General features: G+C 46.4%; 3 protein-coding genes across 7 annotated transcripts in view; 2 read left to right on the top strand and 1 right to left on the bottom strand.

Moving 5' to 3' along the window:
- The window catches only part of LOC125974985 (endoribonuclease ZC3H12A), a 142,110-nt gene extending 133,785 nt beyond the window's left edge, over positions 1 to 8,325 (top strand). For 3 of the 5 annotated variants that reach the window (XM_049729994.2, XM_049729995.2, XM_049729996.2), the window contains 6 exons: positions 3,667 to 3,766; positions 4,198 to 4,556; positions 4,655 to 4,794; positions 6,285 to 6,519; positions 6,586 to 6,692; positions 7,249 to 8,131. In XM_049729994.2, the coding sequence (XP_049585951.1) occupies positions 4,237 to 4,556; positions 4,655 to 4,794; positions 6,285 to 6,519; positions 6,586 to 6,692; positions 7,249 to 8,021 (1,575 nt within the window). In that variant the 5' untranslated portion in view covers positions 3,667 to 3,766; positions 4,198 to 4,236 and the 3' untranslated portion in view covers positions 8,022 to 8,131. Of the gene's footprint in view, positions 1 to 3,666; positions 3,767 to 4,197; positions 4,557 to 4,654; positions 4,795 to 6,284; positions 6,520 to 6,585; positions 6,693 to 7,248; positions 8,132 to 8,191 lie in introns of those variants that run through there. The other 2 variants (XR_011087359.1, XM_049729997.2) reach the window with 2 other exon arrangements.
- Positions 8,121 to 10,551, bottom strand: LOC125974996 (uncharacterized). Its single transcript, XM_049730018.2, has 8 exons — positions 10,102 to 10,551; positions 9,637 to 9,765; positions 9,402 to 9,483; positions 9,099 to 9,283; positions 8,979 to 9,030; positions 8,798 to 8,891; positions 8,451 to 8,687; positions 8,121 to 8,330 (listed from the first exon to the last, which is right to left on the bottom strand). Exons 2-8 carry the CDS (start codon positions 9,718 to 9,720, stop codon positions 8,273 to 8,275), a joined length of 792 nt encoding a protein of 263 aa, XP_049585975.1. The 5' UTR covers positions 9,721 to 9,765; positions 10,102 to 10,551; the 3' UTR covers positions 8,121 to 8,272.
- Positions 10,552 to 11,436: 885 nt separating this feature from the next.
- Positions 11,437 to 16,689, top strand: LOC125975172 (uncharacterized). Its single transcript, XM_049730386.1, has 11 exons — positions 11,437 to 11,493; positions 12,887 to 12,940; positions 13,203 to 14,180; positions 14,350 to 14,442; positions 14,505 to 14,588; positions 14,660 to 14,697; positions 14,821 to 14,916; positions 15,008 to 15,170; positions 15,265 to 15,335; positions 15,405 to 15,509; positions 15,732 to 16,689. Exons 2-11 carry the CDS (start codon positions 12,910 to 12,912, stop codon positions 15,984 to 15,986), a joined length of 1,914 nt encoding a protein of 637 aa, XP_049586343.1. The 5' UTR covers positions 11,437 to 11,493; positions 12,887 to 12,909; the 3' UTR covers positions 15,987 to 16,689.
- Positions 16,690 to 16,804: the final 115 nt, after the last annotated feature.

The following is a 16,804-nucleotide window of genomic DNA, read 5'->3' on the forward strand; positions in this document are numbered from 1 at the left end:
ATGATCCGAAACTTAATAAACATGGAATAATTATTTGCAGCATCCTATAAGTACAGGAATATTTTTGGCACGTCTTCGCGGGATCCGAACATCACACTCAAAGCATGTTCACACTCAAATAATTGTAAAAAAAAAAAATAATAACGACGGCCGTGGGGAAATATAAATGCATTTTATGTGCGCTGTAGTCATTTCACGGCTGAGAGCTTCTCACCTTTAACCGGCTGCCGCGCGGGCGCGCGCAGGCACGCACGCACGTCTTTCTCACCGCGGCCGCTTCTAATAAAAAGAATAATGAAAGCTTTCTCAGCGTTTTAATTGGACATTGTCGCAATGACATCTCAATCTCGTCGCCGAGATGCCCTTTCCGTGTTCCGCCGTAATTGAAACGTTGCCTCGTTCACTTACGACTTCCTGAGTGTTGTCGTCTCCATGAAGTTGTCGATAGGAAGGAAGGAAGGAAGGAAGGAAGGAAGGAAGGAAGGAAGGAAGGAAGGAAGGAAGGAAGGAAGGAAGACGCCGCCGCCACAGCGACTCTTTGTCTTTTCTTGCTATGTTATGAGTGGAAAGCGGACTTTGACATTTGCATTTTTGCAATTATCCAGAAATTCTATAGCATGCCAACTTGTCGCAGGGGGGGAAACAAAAGCGACGTGATTTGCTTCGCGCGGCAATTATTTTCATGCTGAACTTGAAATTGCATTTCAGGTAAACAAGGCTGAGAGCAAGATTAGAAATTGTGGATGCTAATGAGGAAGAATTATGTTAGACGGGATCAAACACCATTCGTTTCGGGATGCCGGTCCACCTCAGATCAATCTATTTGGAAAAAAAATGATTCCAATTTAAAAAAAAAAAATGGAAATACAGAGAAATGATTTGAAAGCAAACATTCATCGTAAATAAATAATAATACAAATCTATCACATCTAAGAACATCCAAAATAAGTTGAAAACAAATTAAAATGGAAAATCGTACACAGCCTCAAAATTGTTTTGTTTGTTTGGAAACTATAAAGTCAAGGCTTTTGGAACAAGATCTTCAAAAAGCCGTGGTGGATATGATTGAGCGCTATCCCCAAAATTCAGCAAGTTGACGGACGGTGTTTGCAAAGAGACCAAACACAAGAGTTGGCCACAAACACAAACCCAGAGGGAAGAAATCATGCCAAACTCCAAATGAAAAACAAATTGACTGCTATTAACCTTCCTTCAAATATTCCAACAATAAGCCCCTTCAAGTAGGCTGCAACTTATCGACTGACTGAACAGATATAAAACCAACAAGCCCATTCTGTGTTTACACACACACACACACACACACGCAAGGAGAGATCATTCTGATTTTCAATTCTGATGCCGTTTTTTTCCCGGCGCCGCTCCGGCCGAGGTTTATAGTGAGAACCAATCACAGGTGAGATGAGCAAAGCGCTTGTGAAGACACTCCAGGTTTCTTTCCCGGTAGAGAGTGCATTAATCATGATACACCCCCCCCCACTCACCCCCTCCCCTCCCTCTCAATAAGACGCAGCAACAGCTGGCGGAGAGAAGCTGGCTTTTGAACACTCGGGCCATCATTTCTTGTTGTGCCTTCTGCCATCAATAGTAATGAAGACCTTGGAGCGTCGCCCGGCCGACCCGGGCCGGGCCACTTGAGCGTGAACGGCCGTCGTGCGCCAGGCCCGACCTGAGCGAGCGTCGCGCCGCGCCACGCCGCGCCAGGCTCGACCTGAGCGAGCGTCGCGCCACGCCGCGCCACGCCGGCTTTGTGTTTATTTAAAGGCAGCTGGCAGAGGAGTTGCCTTTTGTTGAGCATGAGTCATATGCAGACGAGCGAGTAGACCTGAATGACCTGGGCTGACAGGAGTAATTAATCACGACATGGTTGGAGCGCCCCGCCCCGCCCCGGCAGGTTCCAGACGTGTTTGGCCGCTCGTTAAACCACTCGCAACCGGCTATGACAAGTGGTTTTGTTTTTCAAAACATAATTGCCAAGGCGGGAAAACAAATGGAGAAAGAATTGCCCGCTAATCAAAGCACATTTTCATCCCCGCCAGCCCCCTCGACTCTTTTCTTTCATCCCTTCCGTCCTTTCCGCCGGGCCTTTGCTCGCTCGTCTACGTCGGCCGCGGCGCCGCGTCTGAAGCAATAACGGAGCAAGATGAATGTGCGGGATATTGGCCGACGCGCTTGTCGCTGACAGTTTTTGTCGCGGCGGCCGGCTGCTCAAAGGGTGGACCCGCGCCGCTTGATTTCCTTTTTGGATCCAAAAGAGCGGCTAAATTGGAATCACTCGGACACGGCCGGCGTGAAGATGGATTGCTCCCATTTAAAAGGCCGCCACCGCCGCCGCCGCCTTCTCTTGACTTTGCCCAATCATAGGTAGGCCAATGAATATTTGTGACAGACAGCTGACTCGGGCGGGCACTCCATGAAAGGGAGGGAGGGTGGGAGGGAGATGGCGGGCTGGCTGGCTTGCTGGCTGGCTGGCTGGCTGGGGCTCTGTCCACAAAGCCGCCAAGCACATCCAAAAGCTCTCAGATGAATGTTTGATCAAGTGTCAGCCGTTTAAGCAGCCTTGCCAAACAAAGTACAGCCTGAAGGACAAAAGGTAAACCTGAGAGCACAGGTGCCAAACCATACAGGCTCTTTATTTGCACCTGTGTGTCTATTTTGGGAATCCCGGCTCCATTTCACATCATTTGGATGGCTAAATGAGTCACAAAATGAGCTGGAAATTAAATCTAAATAATAAATAGATGTTATTTTCATTTTATTCTAATTTTACTTTCATAATATTTTATGACAATTATTTCAGATTTCGCGGACCGCCTGCAATACCGCCATGGACCACTACATGGCCTCGGACTACCGCTTGACAATCCCATATATTATTATTTGGGGATGGCCTCTGAACGCTCCCCATATATTGTGCATTGTGCTAGGCTGACATCTAGCGGCTGTAATGTAGCATAGCACAACTTTTGGGTTTCTCTTTTCCCAATCTGCTGGAAATTTGTCACAGCTACAACCCGGCATTTTTTTTCCCGTGTGTGTGTTTGTGTGGAGCTTTGGTTTGTCTCTTCTGTGACACACCAATCACCGACCGCCATTTTGCTTAATCAAAGCCGTCAAGAAAAGTTGCTCTGCTTGTTTGGATTTGCTTTGGTGTTCAGCTACGCGCGTTTTGTGTGACCGTGACCGTCGCAAACAGATAAACATTAAACACCCAAGACTTGATCTTGATCAATTTCCCCACGACTTCACTTCAGACATTCCTCGGAAATCACAATGTCCTATCGCCGGTGAGCTATTTTGATGAGGCCACTCATGTCGCCATTGTGCCCATTTGACCTAAAAATTCAAAAAAATGCATTTAATCATTTCAATCTGTATTTCAATCAAATACAAAAAATTTTAACTGAATATTCCGTTCAAATGTATGTATATTAGAGAATGTTAGTAAAAACGCCATTTTTACATGAGCTGCCTTATTTCAATTAAGAAATAAAAAAGTGTAGTTAAAAAAAATATGTTCATGTAATTGCCATTGACATGGCATTTTTTGTTTGATTTGAAATTTGGTATTTTGTCACTGAACGGAGCTTTCACAAGTACTGTGTTCCTTTCACACATGCACACTCATGTTATGCAAATTTTCCTCAGCTTGCGAGTGGGAGGAGGAAACTTGCCGTTTACTCCAACGTAACTGTACTTTGACACAGTCCCACAAGGACACGCCAGGAGGAACAATCACACTTAGAAGGTAAGTTTCAATGCTTTTTCCACTGTCCTGCTATCAAAGTTTTGTTTTGTTTTGTTTTTTTTTTTTTTTAAACCTTGAACGCTGCAGTCATTTATAGCTGATCAATTCTAATCACGTATTACAGAGGGACAAGCGTGTTGAGGACACAGTGAGACTTCCTGTCGCATTGTGGGGTTTATATTTAACCAAGAGCGACTAGCCTGGGGCTGCGCTGCAAGACCCCTCCCCCCTCCCACCTTTGTTGGCGTTATTGTATATGAAAACGGCTGGCTGGCTGGCTGTCTGTTTCTTTCGCACATTGGTCACTTTCTTGGAAGCGTGTCTGGCGTCTGCCGAGAGCTTGTCAGGCATTCCGCTCAAATGAGATCTAAACAGTTGTGAATTTGAGTCTCGCGGTGACATCATAAGAATGTGACTTTTCCTGATCAAAGGCTATCCCGAGGTAGATGTAAGCCGTCTTCCTCTCCGGGATGGACCCGACCATCTCCAGCTTGAGCTCAGGCCCCGGAGAGGGTCTGGAGCTCCAGCTCCGAGTGGACTTCTTCCGCAAGCTGGGTTACTCCACGGCAGAGGTCGACGCGGCGCTGTCCAAGCTGGGCCACTGCGCCGACACCAACGCCACGCTGGAGGAGCTGGTTCGGATCCGCAGCGTCGCACCCGGCAAAGATCACCAAGAAGAGGTCAAGGAGGATCGGGGCCGAGCGTCCGGACTTGTCAGAATTGAGGGCAAGAAGGCTGCGCGGTCCGACTTGAGGCCCATCGTTATTGACGGCAGCAACGTTGCCATGAGGTAAGATGCGGCGATATCGTGTTATTTAGTTTAGGAACCAGCAAAACACAAAACATGGATGGCCACAAAACTAGGGAGCCCTCTCTCTCCCCCGACAGTCACGGCAACAGCGAAGTGTTCTCATGCCGAGGCATCCAACTGGCAGTCAACTTCTTCCTGCAGAGAGGACACACGGCCATTACGGTGTTTGTTCCATCTTGGCGGAAGGAGAAGAGCCGCCCCGACGCCGCCATAAAGGGTGAGGCCGCCGGAGAAACGCTGTAATTCAAATGAAGCTGCTTTTCCCTAATTCAATCGCCCCTGCCCATGTTAGCTATGCAGATGATCACTCCTGATGACATTGATTGACACCAAAAGAAAAAGTATACATAGAGAAATTCAATTCATACAGTTAGATTAAATGTAATTATTATTAGGAGTAGTAGTATTCTTATTTATTATTTAGTCATGACTTTATTCAATGTAATTATGAATGAATATAAATCAATTATTAAATGTAATCAATTCATACAGTCAGGCGTGCGATGGCATGCACGCCTCACACGCATATATTCTTTATCTTCTGCCAAGAATGACTAATACGCCTTCCTTATCATTGAACAATTTGAACACAGCAAAAGATCCTCATGCTTTCTTTGTGGCCGTCTTTATGGCGCAATAAGACAAATGACGCTCCCATTGAGTCACTTTTATTTGCACGTGTACCCAAACAAGTCACTCACTCACTCACTCACTCAGTCTTTGTGTAAAGTCTTTGCATCTATTTGATAGCAGCAGCAAGAGTACAATACGAGGCTGCTCGTGTTTTGCTAGCCCCAAAGCCAGGGTGGAGCGCTTTTTCTGTTGGGCTGGGTGCGTGAACAAGGAAGTAAATACCTCAGCATTTTCTGAATTCTGGCAGAGCTGCAGCAGGAAGTACGGCTGTTCCTTGCTGCTGACCTCAAGGCTTAATCGACTTGGCTGCGTCTTGGCGTCCCTGTCGAAATTAGATGCAAATTATAGAACCCAGCCCACGTCATGTCATGTCATGTCATGTCATGTCATGTCACGCCAGTCATGATGCAAATATATTGAATTTAAAATACGGTACCATTTGTTCGCTTTTCACTACACAAATGAATATTGAACAATTTGTTGCAGTTTCCCCTTTACAGTCATGTGGACGGACCAAAATGCTTAGTGGAGTCAACAAGAAAGCATAAAGAGCAAGTGCAGATTCTAAATTGAAAAAATAAATGAAAGTAAAAAGTTAATAAGATAAAGTGGATATGGGAAAGTTCTAAATTTTAAGTGAACATTTTAAAAAGTAGAAAATGAATAAGATAAAGTGCAGGTATGGGGAAAATTCTGAATTGTAAGTGAAAAATTAAAAAAAAAAAATACAGATATGAGAAAATTCCACATTTTAAGTGAAAAATTCCAAATGAAATGTAACTGATTTGTACACCATTGCAGAAGAACACTGCGGCCCGCCCCAACCAATTAGCGGTCGGTTGGCAATGAAAGAAGCAACAGCATTCATGTCATTTGATTTGCGTCATTGTCACTCGCACGCACGCACGCACGCACGCAAACTCGTGTGCTTAACTTCAAGATGAAATGCGGAGTTGTATTTTAGAAAGCGCTGCTTCTGTGATTTCCCTTCCGTCTGAAACCAACGTAGTCACGCCGCATTATGTTCCCAGGTCCTGTTTGACTTCATTTCTATTGAATCCTTTGTTTTTTCAGATCCACACATCCTGATGGAGCTGGAGAGGCAGAAACGCGTGGTGTTCACCCCCTCGCGCCGCGTGGACGGCAAGTTGGTGGTGTGCTACGACGACCGCTACATCGTCAAGTTGGCGTACGAGTCGGACGGCGTGATCGTGTCCAACGACACCTACCGCGACCTGCAGGCGGAAAACCCCCAGTGGAAGCAATGCATCCAGGAGAGGCTCCTCATGTACTCCTTTGTCAACGACAAGTAAGCTTTCCTCTGCTGACTGAGAGTGTGACAAAGATGATGAGGCAATCTTTTTTTGCGGAGCAGATTCATGCCTCCAGATGATCCTCTAGGCCGTCACGGTCCCAATCTTGACAACTTACTCAGTACAAAGCCACTAGCGTCTGAACAAAAGAGACAACTGTGTCCATATGGTAAGAGCCCATACTCGTCTCGTAGACAAAACAAGCTTCGGGGGTCATGTTCAAGCCCCCTCAAGTTTTCACCGAGGCACACGCCTCTGCAAATACTAGTGACTTGTCCGATCCCTAAAAGGTGAGTCATCCTTTGTGGACAGTAATAAACAAGAATTTTATTGCTCAGGGCCTTATCTCACAATGTTTTCATTAACACTCACCTTGTCCTGTCACGTCGAGATAAAATGCAATTTCCTTCAGGGCCCTGTCAGGGGGAAAAAAAAAAACCAAATCCTGACTGACACTCCCTAAAAAATGAATATTCAATATATGAAATATTTGATATATATATATACGTATATCAAATGTTTTCACATAGTCCTCCTATATGATTCTTGTCTGCACAGCAACAATCAGATCAATTGGGCGATAGCTTTCCAACAAACGGTCAAGTCAGACCTTCAAAATAAAAGCGCACCAGTATAATAATACAAATTGAGAAAGTTTCAATCAATCAAACAAAGACAAATGATCTTTCAATTCTACCTTCTGTTGTTATTTTTGCTCCGTTCAGACAAAAAGTGCACTTATGGCATGAAATGTAAGTACTACCATCCGGAGCGGGCCAACCGGTCCTATCTCTCCTTGGCTGACCAACTGAGAGAAAAAGCCCAGTTATCGCCCGTGAAGGAGGACATACACTCGCCACGGTCAATGCCCTACCTCCAACCGCCCAAACTCAACATGTTGGACCATCAGTGGTCTTCTCACCCCGCTCAGGCCAGCAAAAACAAAGTGATCTACTGGGAAGGTCCAAGTCTTGCTCCGTCTTCTGGACACCAAGAGTATTCTGGACCCAGTTCCGCTCATGAGTACTTGGACTCCGGCCTGGGCTCCTCCCTAAGTCAGCACTCTGATGTCTACCTCAGAAACCCCCACAGGCTCGAAAGCGCTGAACCCAGAGCGTCCTGCGGGTGCCACGGAAACTGGGACTCTGCGGGTCCGTTCTCATTCCCGGCTGGCGCGGCGCGGAAGCACGGTGCACCCTCGGCTTACCGGTCGGAACCCTTTTGTGCCTTGCCCCAAGTTCCGGGCCCGCTGGGCTCCCCGCAGCACCACAGCTTTGGTTCCTCCTGCTTGAGGCGGCAGCAGCACCAGCAGCAGCACCCCGCCTGCACCCAGCAGCACTTGGACCCCCAAAGACTCGAACTCTGCAAGAAACTGCAGGCCATTTTCAGCCCTCAACAGGTGGCTACGGTGATGCACATGTTCCCGCACGTGACAAACGCCGAGAAACTGGCCGCCGAGATCGTCAATCAGAAGACTCCGAGTGGCATGTTCCTCTAAAATTGATTGGAAGCTTCTTTTTTCCAGCCGGGATGGGGGGGGGGAACTCATGACCCACTGTGCAATCGTAAGAACAAATAAAACCTCAAATAAACCTGCTTAAGTCATTATCATGTTTTAATGTAGCGTCATATTTTTTTTCTTCTTCATGCATTTACTATGGCGCTCAGAGGATTGTTTTTGATAAATGTGTCAAGTTGAGTGCTGTCATTTCCTCACGCTGTCACGTCAACGTCATGTCAGCGCTGGCCTCATTCCCAGGCCATCAGGAGCTTGTGAAAGGGTACAAAGGCACCGTAGCCAGGTTTGCTGCACACACACACACACAGAAAAATATGACAATATTATATATATTAATGGAGAATGACCTTCCGATATTCACGTCTCTTGAAGTCCTACAGAACAAGACTTGCTCCCGGCCGGGCTCACCAGTCAAAGTAGCAGTGTCCCTTGTGGTGGCCGTCGCGCACGCCGTGGTCGGGAGCCTGCAGCTCCACCCCGAGATGGAGCTCCGACTCCCCCTGCAGGTGGCCCAGGAAACGGATGGTGCCCGTGCTGATTCGGCCGGAAGGCAGCATGATTCGGACCCGGTGGCCCAAGTGCAGGTCCAAGGGGGAGTGCGGTACGAAGACCCGGTGTGGCCCCAGAGAGCGTCCTGATCGAATACTGTGGACAGACAACGGGACTGCCGCTCAGGTAATAGCGCAAATTGGGCGCAATACCTTTTAGTGAATAAGACAACGAATGGCGACGTGTCTAATTGTCATGAGCAGTACCTGGATGCAGAAGAGCAAGACGAGGCTGATGCGGAGCGCGGTGTGGCTGACAAGGACGACGACGACGAAACATGGCAGCGAGACTCGGTGAGCTCTAATTGGAAAGGTCGTGTGAGTCGTCCGCGTGACTTCTACCCCGTTTTGCCCCAAAATTGAGCCGTAAACGATTCTTGTTACTTGCCTTTGCTTGAGTACTCTCCTAAAATGTCTCCGTTATCCGCCTCAAAGATGATCTGTCCACATAAGAGTGAGTTGTGCTCCGCCACACACATTTTTCAAAATGTTTTAACCATCTTAATACCTGATTGCAAAGCGCCTCCTGTTTTCTCTGCAGTTCCGCAAATTTCCTTTCCCATGATGCCCTTTCGCACGCAATTCTGGTTCTAAGCGACAGGATGTCCTGTTCGGTTTTGCTCAGCCTTTTTTGGAGTTCTGCCGTGCGGTCCGGGCAGCCCGGTATGGCGGCGACCATTTTGTTTTCGCAACCTGGCAATCACAAGTTCAAGTCAAATGATTTCTTCAGGGGTGACATTGAAGTAAAAGTCCATTTTACGGAATACGTCCCTTTCATCAAAGTTTAGTAAACAGATTTCGATGACCTCACCCGCCGGTAGTTTTTGAGGAAAGCTTTTTTCTGCTGTGTGTTTTTCCCTTGGCAGGAACTGGATAGCATTGTAAGGACAAATCTGAAACATTAAACCCATCAGCATCATTTTGGAAAAAAAAAAAATTGTAGTGGGTTTGGTGGTATGCCGTGATTATTTTCTTTATTTACTTTATGGTGTAAAATATTTGCTCAAAGGTTTGGAAACATTGTATGTTGGATGAAAAAGTCTCACCCAAAGAAACCTGCAGGTGCACAGTATTCCTTTAAAAGACAATGAAAAGATGGTCCACAGCATGCTGCCATCATGAGGAAGCATCTCATCTCACCTCACCTCACCTCACCTCACATGGTGGTGATATGACTAAGGAGTGAAACAAATTCAAATGGAATTAAATGAATTTAAATGAAAGAGCTTAAATGCAGTCAAAAAGAGTTCCACAAGATGGGGCCAAAGTAACATACATTTCTGTCTTCAAATAATATTATTATGACATGATTGATTTACCCTTAGCGCCAAAAAGCTTTAGATGACATTTTCTGGCTTTACTGTATCAATCAACATTTATTGACTCAAAAAAAAAGCTCTAGATATTTCTTTCTGGCTTTGCTGTATCAATACACAGAAGAGAAAGGCTCATCAGGTTGATCGCAATTGACAGCTAACAGGAAAAGTGCCGAGACAAAGCTGCCCACTAACCTTTGCCCCAGTCCAAGCAAATCAGAGCGGAACAAGGTCATAAGACGGCAGCTCCAGCTTTTCTTCGTTTTTATTTTGATGGGTGGCAACTTTCCTCCGCTAGTGTAGCGCACGCTGAGCCGTTGCCGCGCCTCCCGCTGGCGACGTCAATGGCGTCTAATCCTCTTAGTCGCCGAGTTGCACGGTCCGGTTGTACGCGGGTTGCTTAATTTGGTCCGCTGAGCCTTGCCTTTAAACGCCTTGTCCCTGTTGTGACCAAGACAGGCCTCTAGGGGCGCTGTTGTGCTCCAAAATACATCTTGGCTAAGTTGGCAATTTAAAAAAAAAATAATAATAATCAGTCTCTGGTCCTCATCTGAAATAGTCTGACACAAAGCAGGAAAGTGTGCTGTGGTTTAACGAGTCCAAGGAGCATCTGAATTGTAAATCCGGTCAAATTAAACATTGAAATAGGACAATGGCTTAGTTTCGATGTGATCGGATAACAGGTCATTAGTGTTTGAAGTGCACCATTGTCCCGTGGCGGAAGAGAAATGAAAGATGATGTTGGGCTAAAAAATGGCTCCAAAACACTTGTGCATCTTTTTGAAAACAAAAAGTACAAACTGTCACATGATTGGTGCGAGTGTCTTTTGTGTCGCCGGCAAAGAATTCAATGTTGTGCTGGTCACAAAGGCAGAATTGTTGTGTATGGGGAAGGGGGGCATCCGTGGGGGGGTCTGATTTCACATTGTGTTTCACCGAAACCAAAGGCCCATATTCCAATATCACCTATCAGAGACGTAGGTTCCTCTACCAAGTTATTTCTTTGACTGCGGGGTGCGCTTGTTTTTGAGACTTTTGTGACCAAAAAGACTTGAAGAAGTGATTCTGTTCACGTTTAAAAAAAAAAAAAAGTTGAGAGAGTGAAGAGCTAGCTAGAATTGACTCCGCTAAACATGTTTCATAATTTTGCTCACATTGTGCTAACATGCAAATTAGTCAACAAAAAGTGAGAATCGTGTATTTTGCCTGGATGTGATTTTTTAAGTCAAGAAGTAGAACCTATTTTGTCAAAGGGCTAGAAAGTACAGATAATTAAATGAAGTCATTAAATGTGGGGTGTAAGAAATCAGATTGTATTCATTTATTTATTTAATAATATCAGAAATATGAGACAGAATGATTTCTTAAAAACCCCCAACCTTGCCGTGGTAATGTTACCCAGGTAAAGGCGTCCTTGTCCTACGTCGCTTCCCAAAAGTGGCGAAACCAGGAGAAGGCAGCCTCGGGGTTGGTGGAAGAGGCGAGGGAGGGAGGGACGGACGGAGGGAGGGAGGGAGGGAGGTGGCAGTGTCTTGCACAAGCGCTCATTCACTTCACCCGCAGCTGACACAAACTACGCCACAGCAGGTGAGAGCACCCGCAATAAAATTTCAATTTCAATCAGCATTATTGTTATTGCCAATCTGGATTTTGTGTATGAGCTACGCACGCACGCACGCAGGCAGGCAGGCAGGCAGGCAGGCGTGATTTGCAATCTCTGCATCACCACACCAGTACTTTTTCCATACGCTCAAAGTCGACAACTCAGGTCACTTTTTTGGCTTTGAAAGTGATTTTTTTTTTCTTTAATTTACCGATCGAAAAAAGTTTGTATTATGTACGGCACTTGTTACAGCTTTTTGTGTGTTCTCGAAACAAAATTGAGTCACGTATTCTTATGCGATGATCATTTTATTAAATATATGTATATATATGATTCAATATTTATGATGCAACTCTGTTATGGTTTGTTATGATTACAAATGATTCATAATAGTGAATCAAACAAAGTAATATATTATTTGTATTTGTTTATTTTATTAATAATAGTTAATCAATTGAGAATAACAAAGTATTCCTATAGGATTTTTATTTATAAATGTTTATATGTATGTCCTATTTTATTTTTTGGAAGGTTTTGCTTTTGTGTGTTAACCTTCGGTCAATTTGTGTTTTCATTTTATTCTATTCTATTTTAGTTGATGCTATTTTATTTGATGTTATTCTTAAAGCTGTTGAGTGTTTTTTTTTTTTTTTTTTTATTATGTATTTGGCAATATTTCTCCTACCATTCATTTTCATCACGTCCCATTCTGTTCATTGAAGCTATTGCTGCGACTTCCTATTTATTTATTTATTTTTTCCTGTTAACACCTGTAATGATTTCACGGCCGTGCGTTACCATGGCAACCTGATGAAAGCCTTGGGTCGGCGGCGAATGATGACAGGTTCCTGATGGCGTTTGCGCAGTTGCCACGTGAAACGGGGCCGCTGTTGTCATTGCGTTTCCAGGGTGTGGAACCCAGAGGAGGCCGCCGCCACCGCGATGGAGGAGGAGGAGGGAAAAAAAAGAAAAGAAAAAACAAGTGGCACTCCTAAGCCAGTCCTCCCATTGGGACTGATCCAGGAACAAACAGATTTTAATTGCGTGCACGGATCGACCGTGCGCAAATACGAATGCGTGTAAGGTTAGAATAGCATCCGTATCCCCAAACAAATATATGACGAGAAAGGTGGAACTCATATTGTGTCAACCGATAGGACAATTTGAGCAAATACAGCGCCCGCCCATCCGTCCTTTCTTTTGTCTCCATCGCTACCAAGCAAACAATTATGAGATCACGTTGGCCGAGACAATCGGTGGGATTGTAATGGAGAGGATGACAAATGTATTTGCTCAGATGCCGTTGGCAAACGAAAAGCCATTCAAATGAATCTTTATGGCAATTTGTTACCAATCTTTTATTTTTTCTGATTGCAGGCTTTCTGGCTGCCACAGTGACAATGGCCGCAAGCACTTTTCAAAAGTACACAGGTATGAGCTTTGATTATTCACCACGCACTCACTCCTTTTACAGAATGAGAGAGGTTTGACCTTTCCTGCTTTGGATTTGTTTTGTTTTGTCGGCTTACGTAACCGGCCGGCATCATATTTCCATGGGGAGAAATTGCCAATCTTTTTACCCACGTAAAGGGAGACAAAAGATTTGGAAATGTCGATGAATACGTATACGTCGTCACTGTCGCTTACGAGGTGCGCCTCTTTGGTTCATACGGATGCTGTTTTGTTTTTTCAGACCTGATTGGTGTCTCGACACCACGTCTCGTCTTAGTCGGTCTACTTCTTCTCGCGATGTCAGGAGTCACGTCCGGCGCCACTTCGTCTTCGCCCGTCTCCGGTACGGCCGCCTCCACGTCCATAGGTACAAGCATGCCCTCTGCCACCGCCTCGCCTTCCACAGGAGCATCCATGACGACCTCTGCGCAGCCGCCCTCAAGCGCGCCTTTATCCACAGCAGCCACGACCATGTCATTGTCCTCCTCCTCAGCACCTAGCACCTCATTAAGGGCACCTTTATCCACAGCAGCCACTACCGTGTCATTGCCCTCCTCTCCTGCAGCTAGCACCTCACCGAGCGCACCTTTATCCGCTGCGGCCACTACCGTGTCATTGCTCTCCTCCTCAGCAGCTAGCACCTCATCGAGCGCACCTTTATCCGCTGCAGCCACTACCGTGCCATTGCTCTCCTCATCTGCAGCTACCATCTTAAGCTCACCTTTATCCGCTGCAGCCACTACCATGCCATTGTCCTCCTCCCCTGCAGCTAGCACCTCATCAAGCGCACCTTTATCCGCAGCAGCCACTACCGTGCCATTGCTCTCCTCATCTGCAGCTACCACCTTAAGCGCGCCTTTATCCACAGCAGCCACTACCATGTCACTGCCCTCCTCTCCTGCAGCGAGCACCTCATCGAGCGCGCCTTTATCCACAGCAGACACTACCAAGTCATCGTCCTCACCTGCAGCTATCACCTCATGGAGCGCACCTCTATCCACAGTCCCGGCAACCGGCAGCACGCTGGCATCGTCGTCCGGAACAAGCGCTGCTGGTCCTACGCACATGGCTTCCATGAGCTCAGTTCGAGTTGCTAATACAGGGAGCACCTCTGCCTCCTCAACAGCCACGTCCATCTCCTCAAGTCCAAGTAGCGGCTCCGGGACACCGACGACGACGACGACGATGATGTCCACCGGCAAAGCACCCATGCCAACCAGTGTGTTTTATTTTATTGTTATTCATTTTGTTTCCTGATGTAAACAATCCCTTGGCCATCTTACAGAACACAGGGACATTTTTTATATAGAAGATAGTATTTTTCCAAAAATAGTTGGGAAAAAGAAAAGCCAATACAGGATCAACTGATGTTTCTTTTTCCTCCACAGCCACGCCCATTTCCAGCACCACCACAACCATGGCAGCGAGTCCAAACAGTGGCTCCATGATGATGTCCACCACCGAGACGTACCCGGCCACCAGTAAGTTTGATTCCACCAATTTACACCAACTCTTGGCTGTAAATAATTCCACGTCTCCACAGCCACGCCCATGTCCGGCGCCACCACCATGAGTCCAAACACTGGCTCTGGGAACCCCACCGTGATGATGATGTCCACCTCCACTGGTAGGGTTTTGTTCGACAGGTTTGCGACGTTTCGATTTTCCAGTGTTAACGGCCGCCATTCTGCTTTACAGGGAGCGTGGCCAATGTGACGGTGACAACCATGGACATGGCAAGTCCAACACAAATCAGTCTTTCTATTTTGCTAGCTAGCTCGTAAACTCTGGCTAGCCCGCTAGAAAGATAGCTGGCTAGCTCACCTCTTTATTGACGTCTATTTGTCTCTGGAATGCAGATATACTGCCCGGTATTTTCGTGTAACTGCTCCGAATGCAACGCAATGTACGCCAGTCAAAATGCTACGCAGTGTGCCAGCGGCGAATGGTGTCAGGTAGGCACGGAAACCTCATCATTTGCATGCTTCAACTCTTAATTCACGGGAACCCTATATTTGATTTGTGTCTTATTCTGCCATGAATCAGTTGTTGAAGACGGACGCGATGTACTACACGGCTAACTGCAGCGCCCCCTGCAGTGGTGGCTGCGCCAACGCCTCTGACGTCGACTGCGCCGTCGCCTGCTGCAACAGCACCGGCTGCCTCGCCGACACCTTTGCATCCCTGATGATGACGACCACGTCCATGGGTACGAGACGCGCCGAGCCGGCCGGCACTTGCATTTGTGCTTTTGGATTTTCAACCGAATCGAATTTTTGCTTTCCTTTGTTTTTGCCGAGCAGTTACTCCGACCAGCGCATTCGTCACCGTGGCGATGACCGTGGCCCCTACCGGTCAAGCTGCGACAACTCAAGTAAGGACAAAAAGACACAGCATAGTCCAAGCTGATCACTGGCCAAACTTTGCTCCTCCTCTGTTGTAGTCTCGGGGCAACAAATGCCAGACAGGGACTTGCACCGGCGCTACCTGCTACACCAGCTTCAGCAACACACTGGAGACATGCTCCTCCACGCAGCTGCAATGCCAGGTGAGAACCTCAACGGGAACACGAGGAGAGTGAAGCCAGCTTAGGTTCAGTTCAGAAATGAAAACACCGTTCTTTATATTTGATATTCAACTTGACAGTAACAACGGGATTCCAGAAGACGGCGCCAAAGTCCTACTTTTATCGTTTGAGCCAGAGCGCCAAAGTCAGGTTTCACGATGTGTTCCGTATTAATTCTTCACTTCTATGCCATCCTTTCTCCAGTTGAGCAAGCAAACGGTCAACTCCAACACGCAGTGGACAGCGGGCTGCACCACCACCTGCTCGGACCAGACGCCGTGCCAGGGCGCCACGTCGCCTCCCTGCCACCTGGAGTGCTGCGACGCCAGCGCCGTGTCCTGCCTGTGGCTCAACGGGACACTTAACCACGTTTCCTCCGATGCCGCGGGCGCTCGTCTACGCTCGGGATGGACCACCACCGCGATGTGCCTCCTGCTGGCTTTGGGCCTCCTGTTGTGAGGATGCAAAATGTAGTCTAAGTTGCTGATGTGTGGTTGTAGTTTACAAGATGTTTGGTGACATTTAAACGCACACTTGTACGTTTTTATCCCCCGCACATTTTAAGGTTCTGCACAATTCGACCTAAGTATTGAAAAGACAACGCGTTACATTTGGTGAGGAAAATGCAACATGAAGCGCTTCCAATGACATTTTATATTTTGGGAAATAGAAATGTGCCTTACAAATGGAGGTTTGAATAAGTCCGACACGCAATACCTGCATAATCGATCGAGAGAGTCAAAAACAGATTTATTCAGGTTTCAAAAATGACCATTTTGTACATTTCGTTCCTCATTGTGCAGGCATGCATGTCTTGCCCTTGTCGTTTTCCCCCCACTAAAATGCTTTCTCTTCATTTCTATCGTTTCTAAAGCCATGGCAAGAATGATGTAGCTGTGACAATATATTTCATATTATTATGCACTTTATGCAACACCAGCAGGGAACGGTTACAAAGTGTGGTGGAAAGCCGTTGCGATGTTTTCGCAGAGGCATTTGTTTAGTTACTTTTGTGTTGCTCTTATTGCTGTTTTCAATTTCCTTGTGAATGTCTTAGTTGAGATGACATGTCGTTTTCATGTAAATTTGAAAATCAAGTCAAGAATTTTGTGTTGTATAAAATATGGAAATCTCTATTTGGAAATAAATCTCATCAACCATCTGCCTGGGGAATATTGATTGGAAATGATGATGTTAAACGATTGGACGAACAAAAATGCTTGAGCGGCACTTCGGAAATGGGGTAAATCATCCACTAGAGGGTGCTGTTTTCCTTA

The sequence above is a fragment of the Syngnathus scovelli genome, chromosome 9 (assembly GCF_024217435.2).
Source record: "Syngnathus scovelli strain Florida chromosome 9, RoL_Ssco_1.2, whole genome shotgun sequence".
NCBI lineage: Eukaryota > Metazoa > Chordata > Actinopteri > Syngnathiformes > Syngnathidae > Syngnathus > Syngnathus scovelli.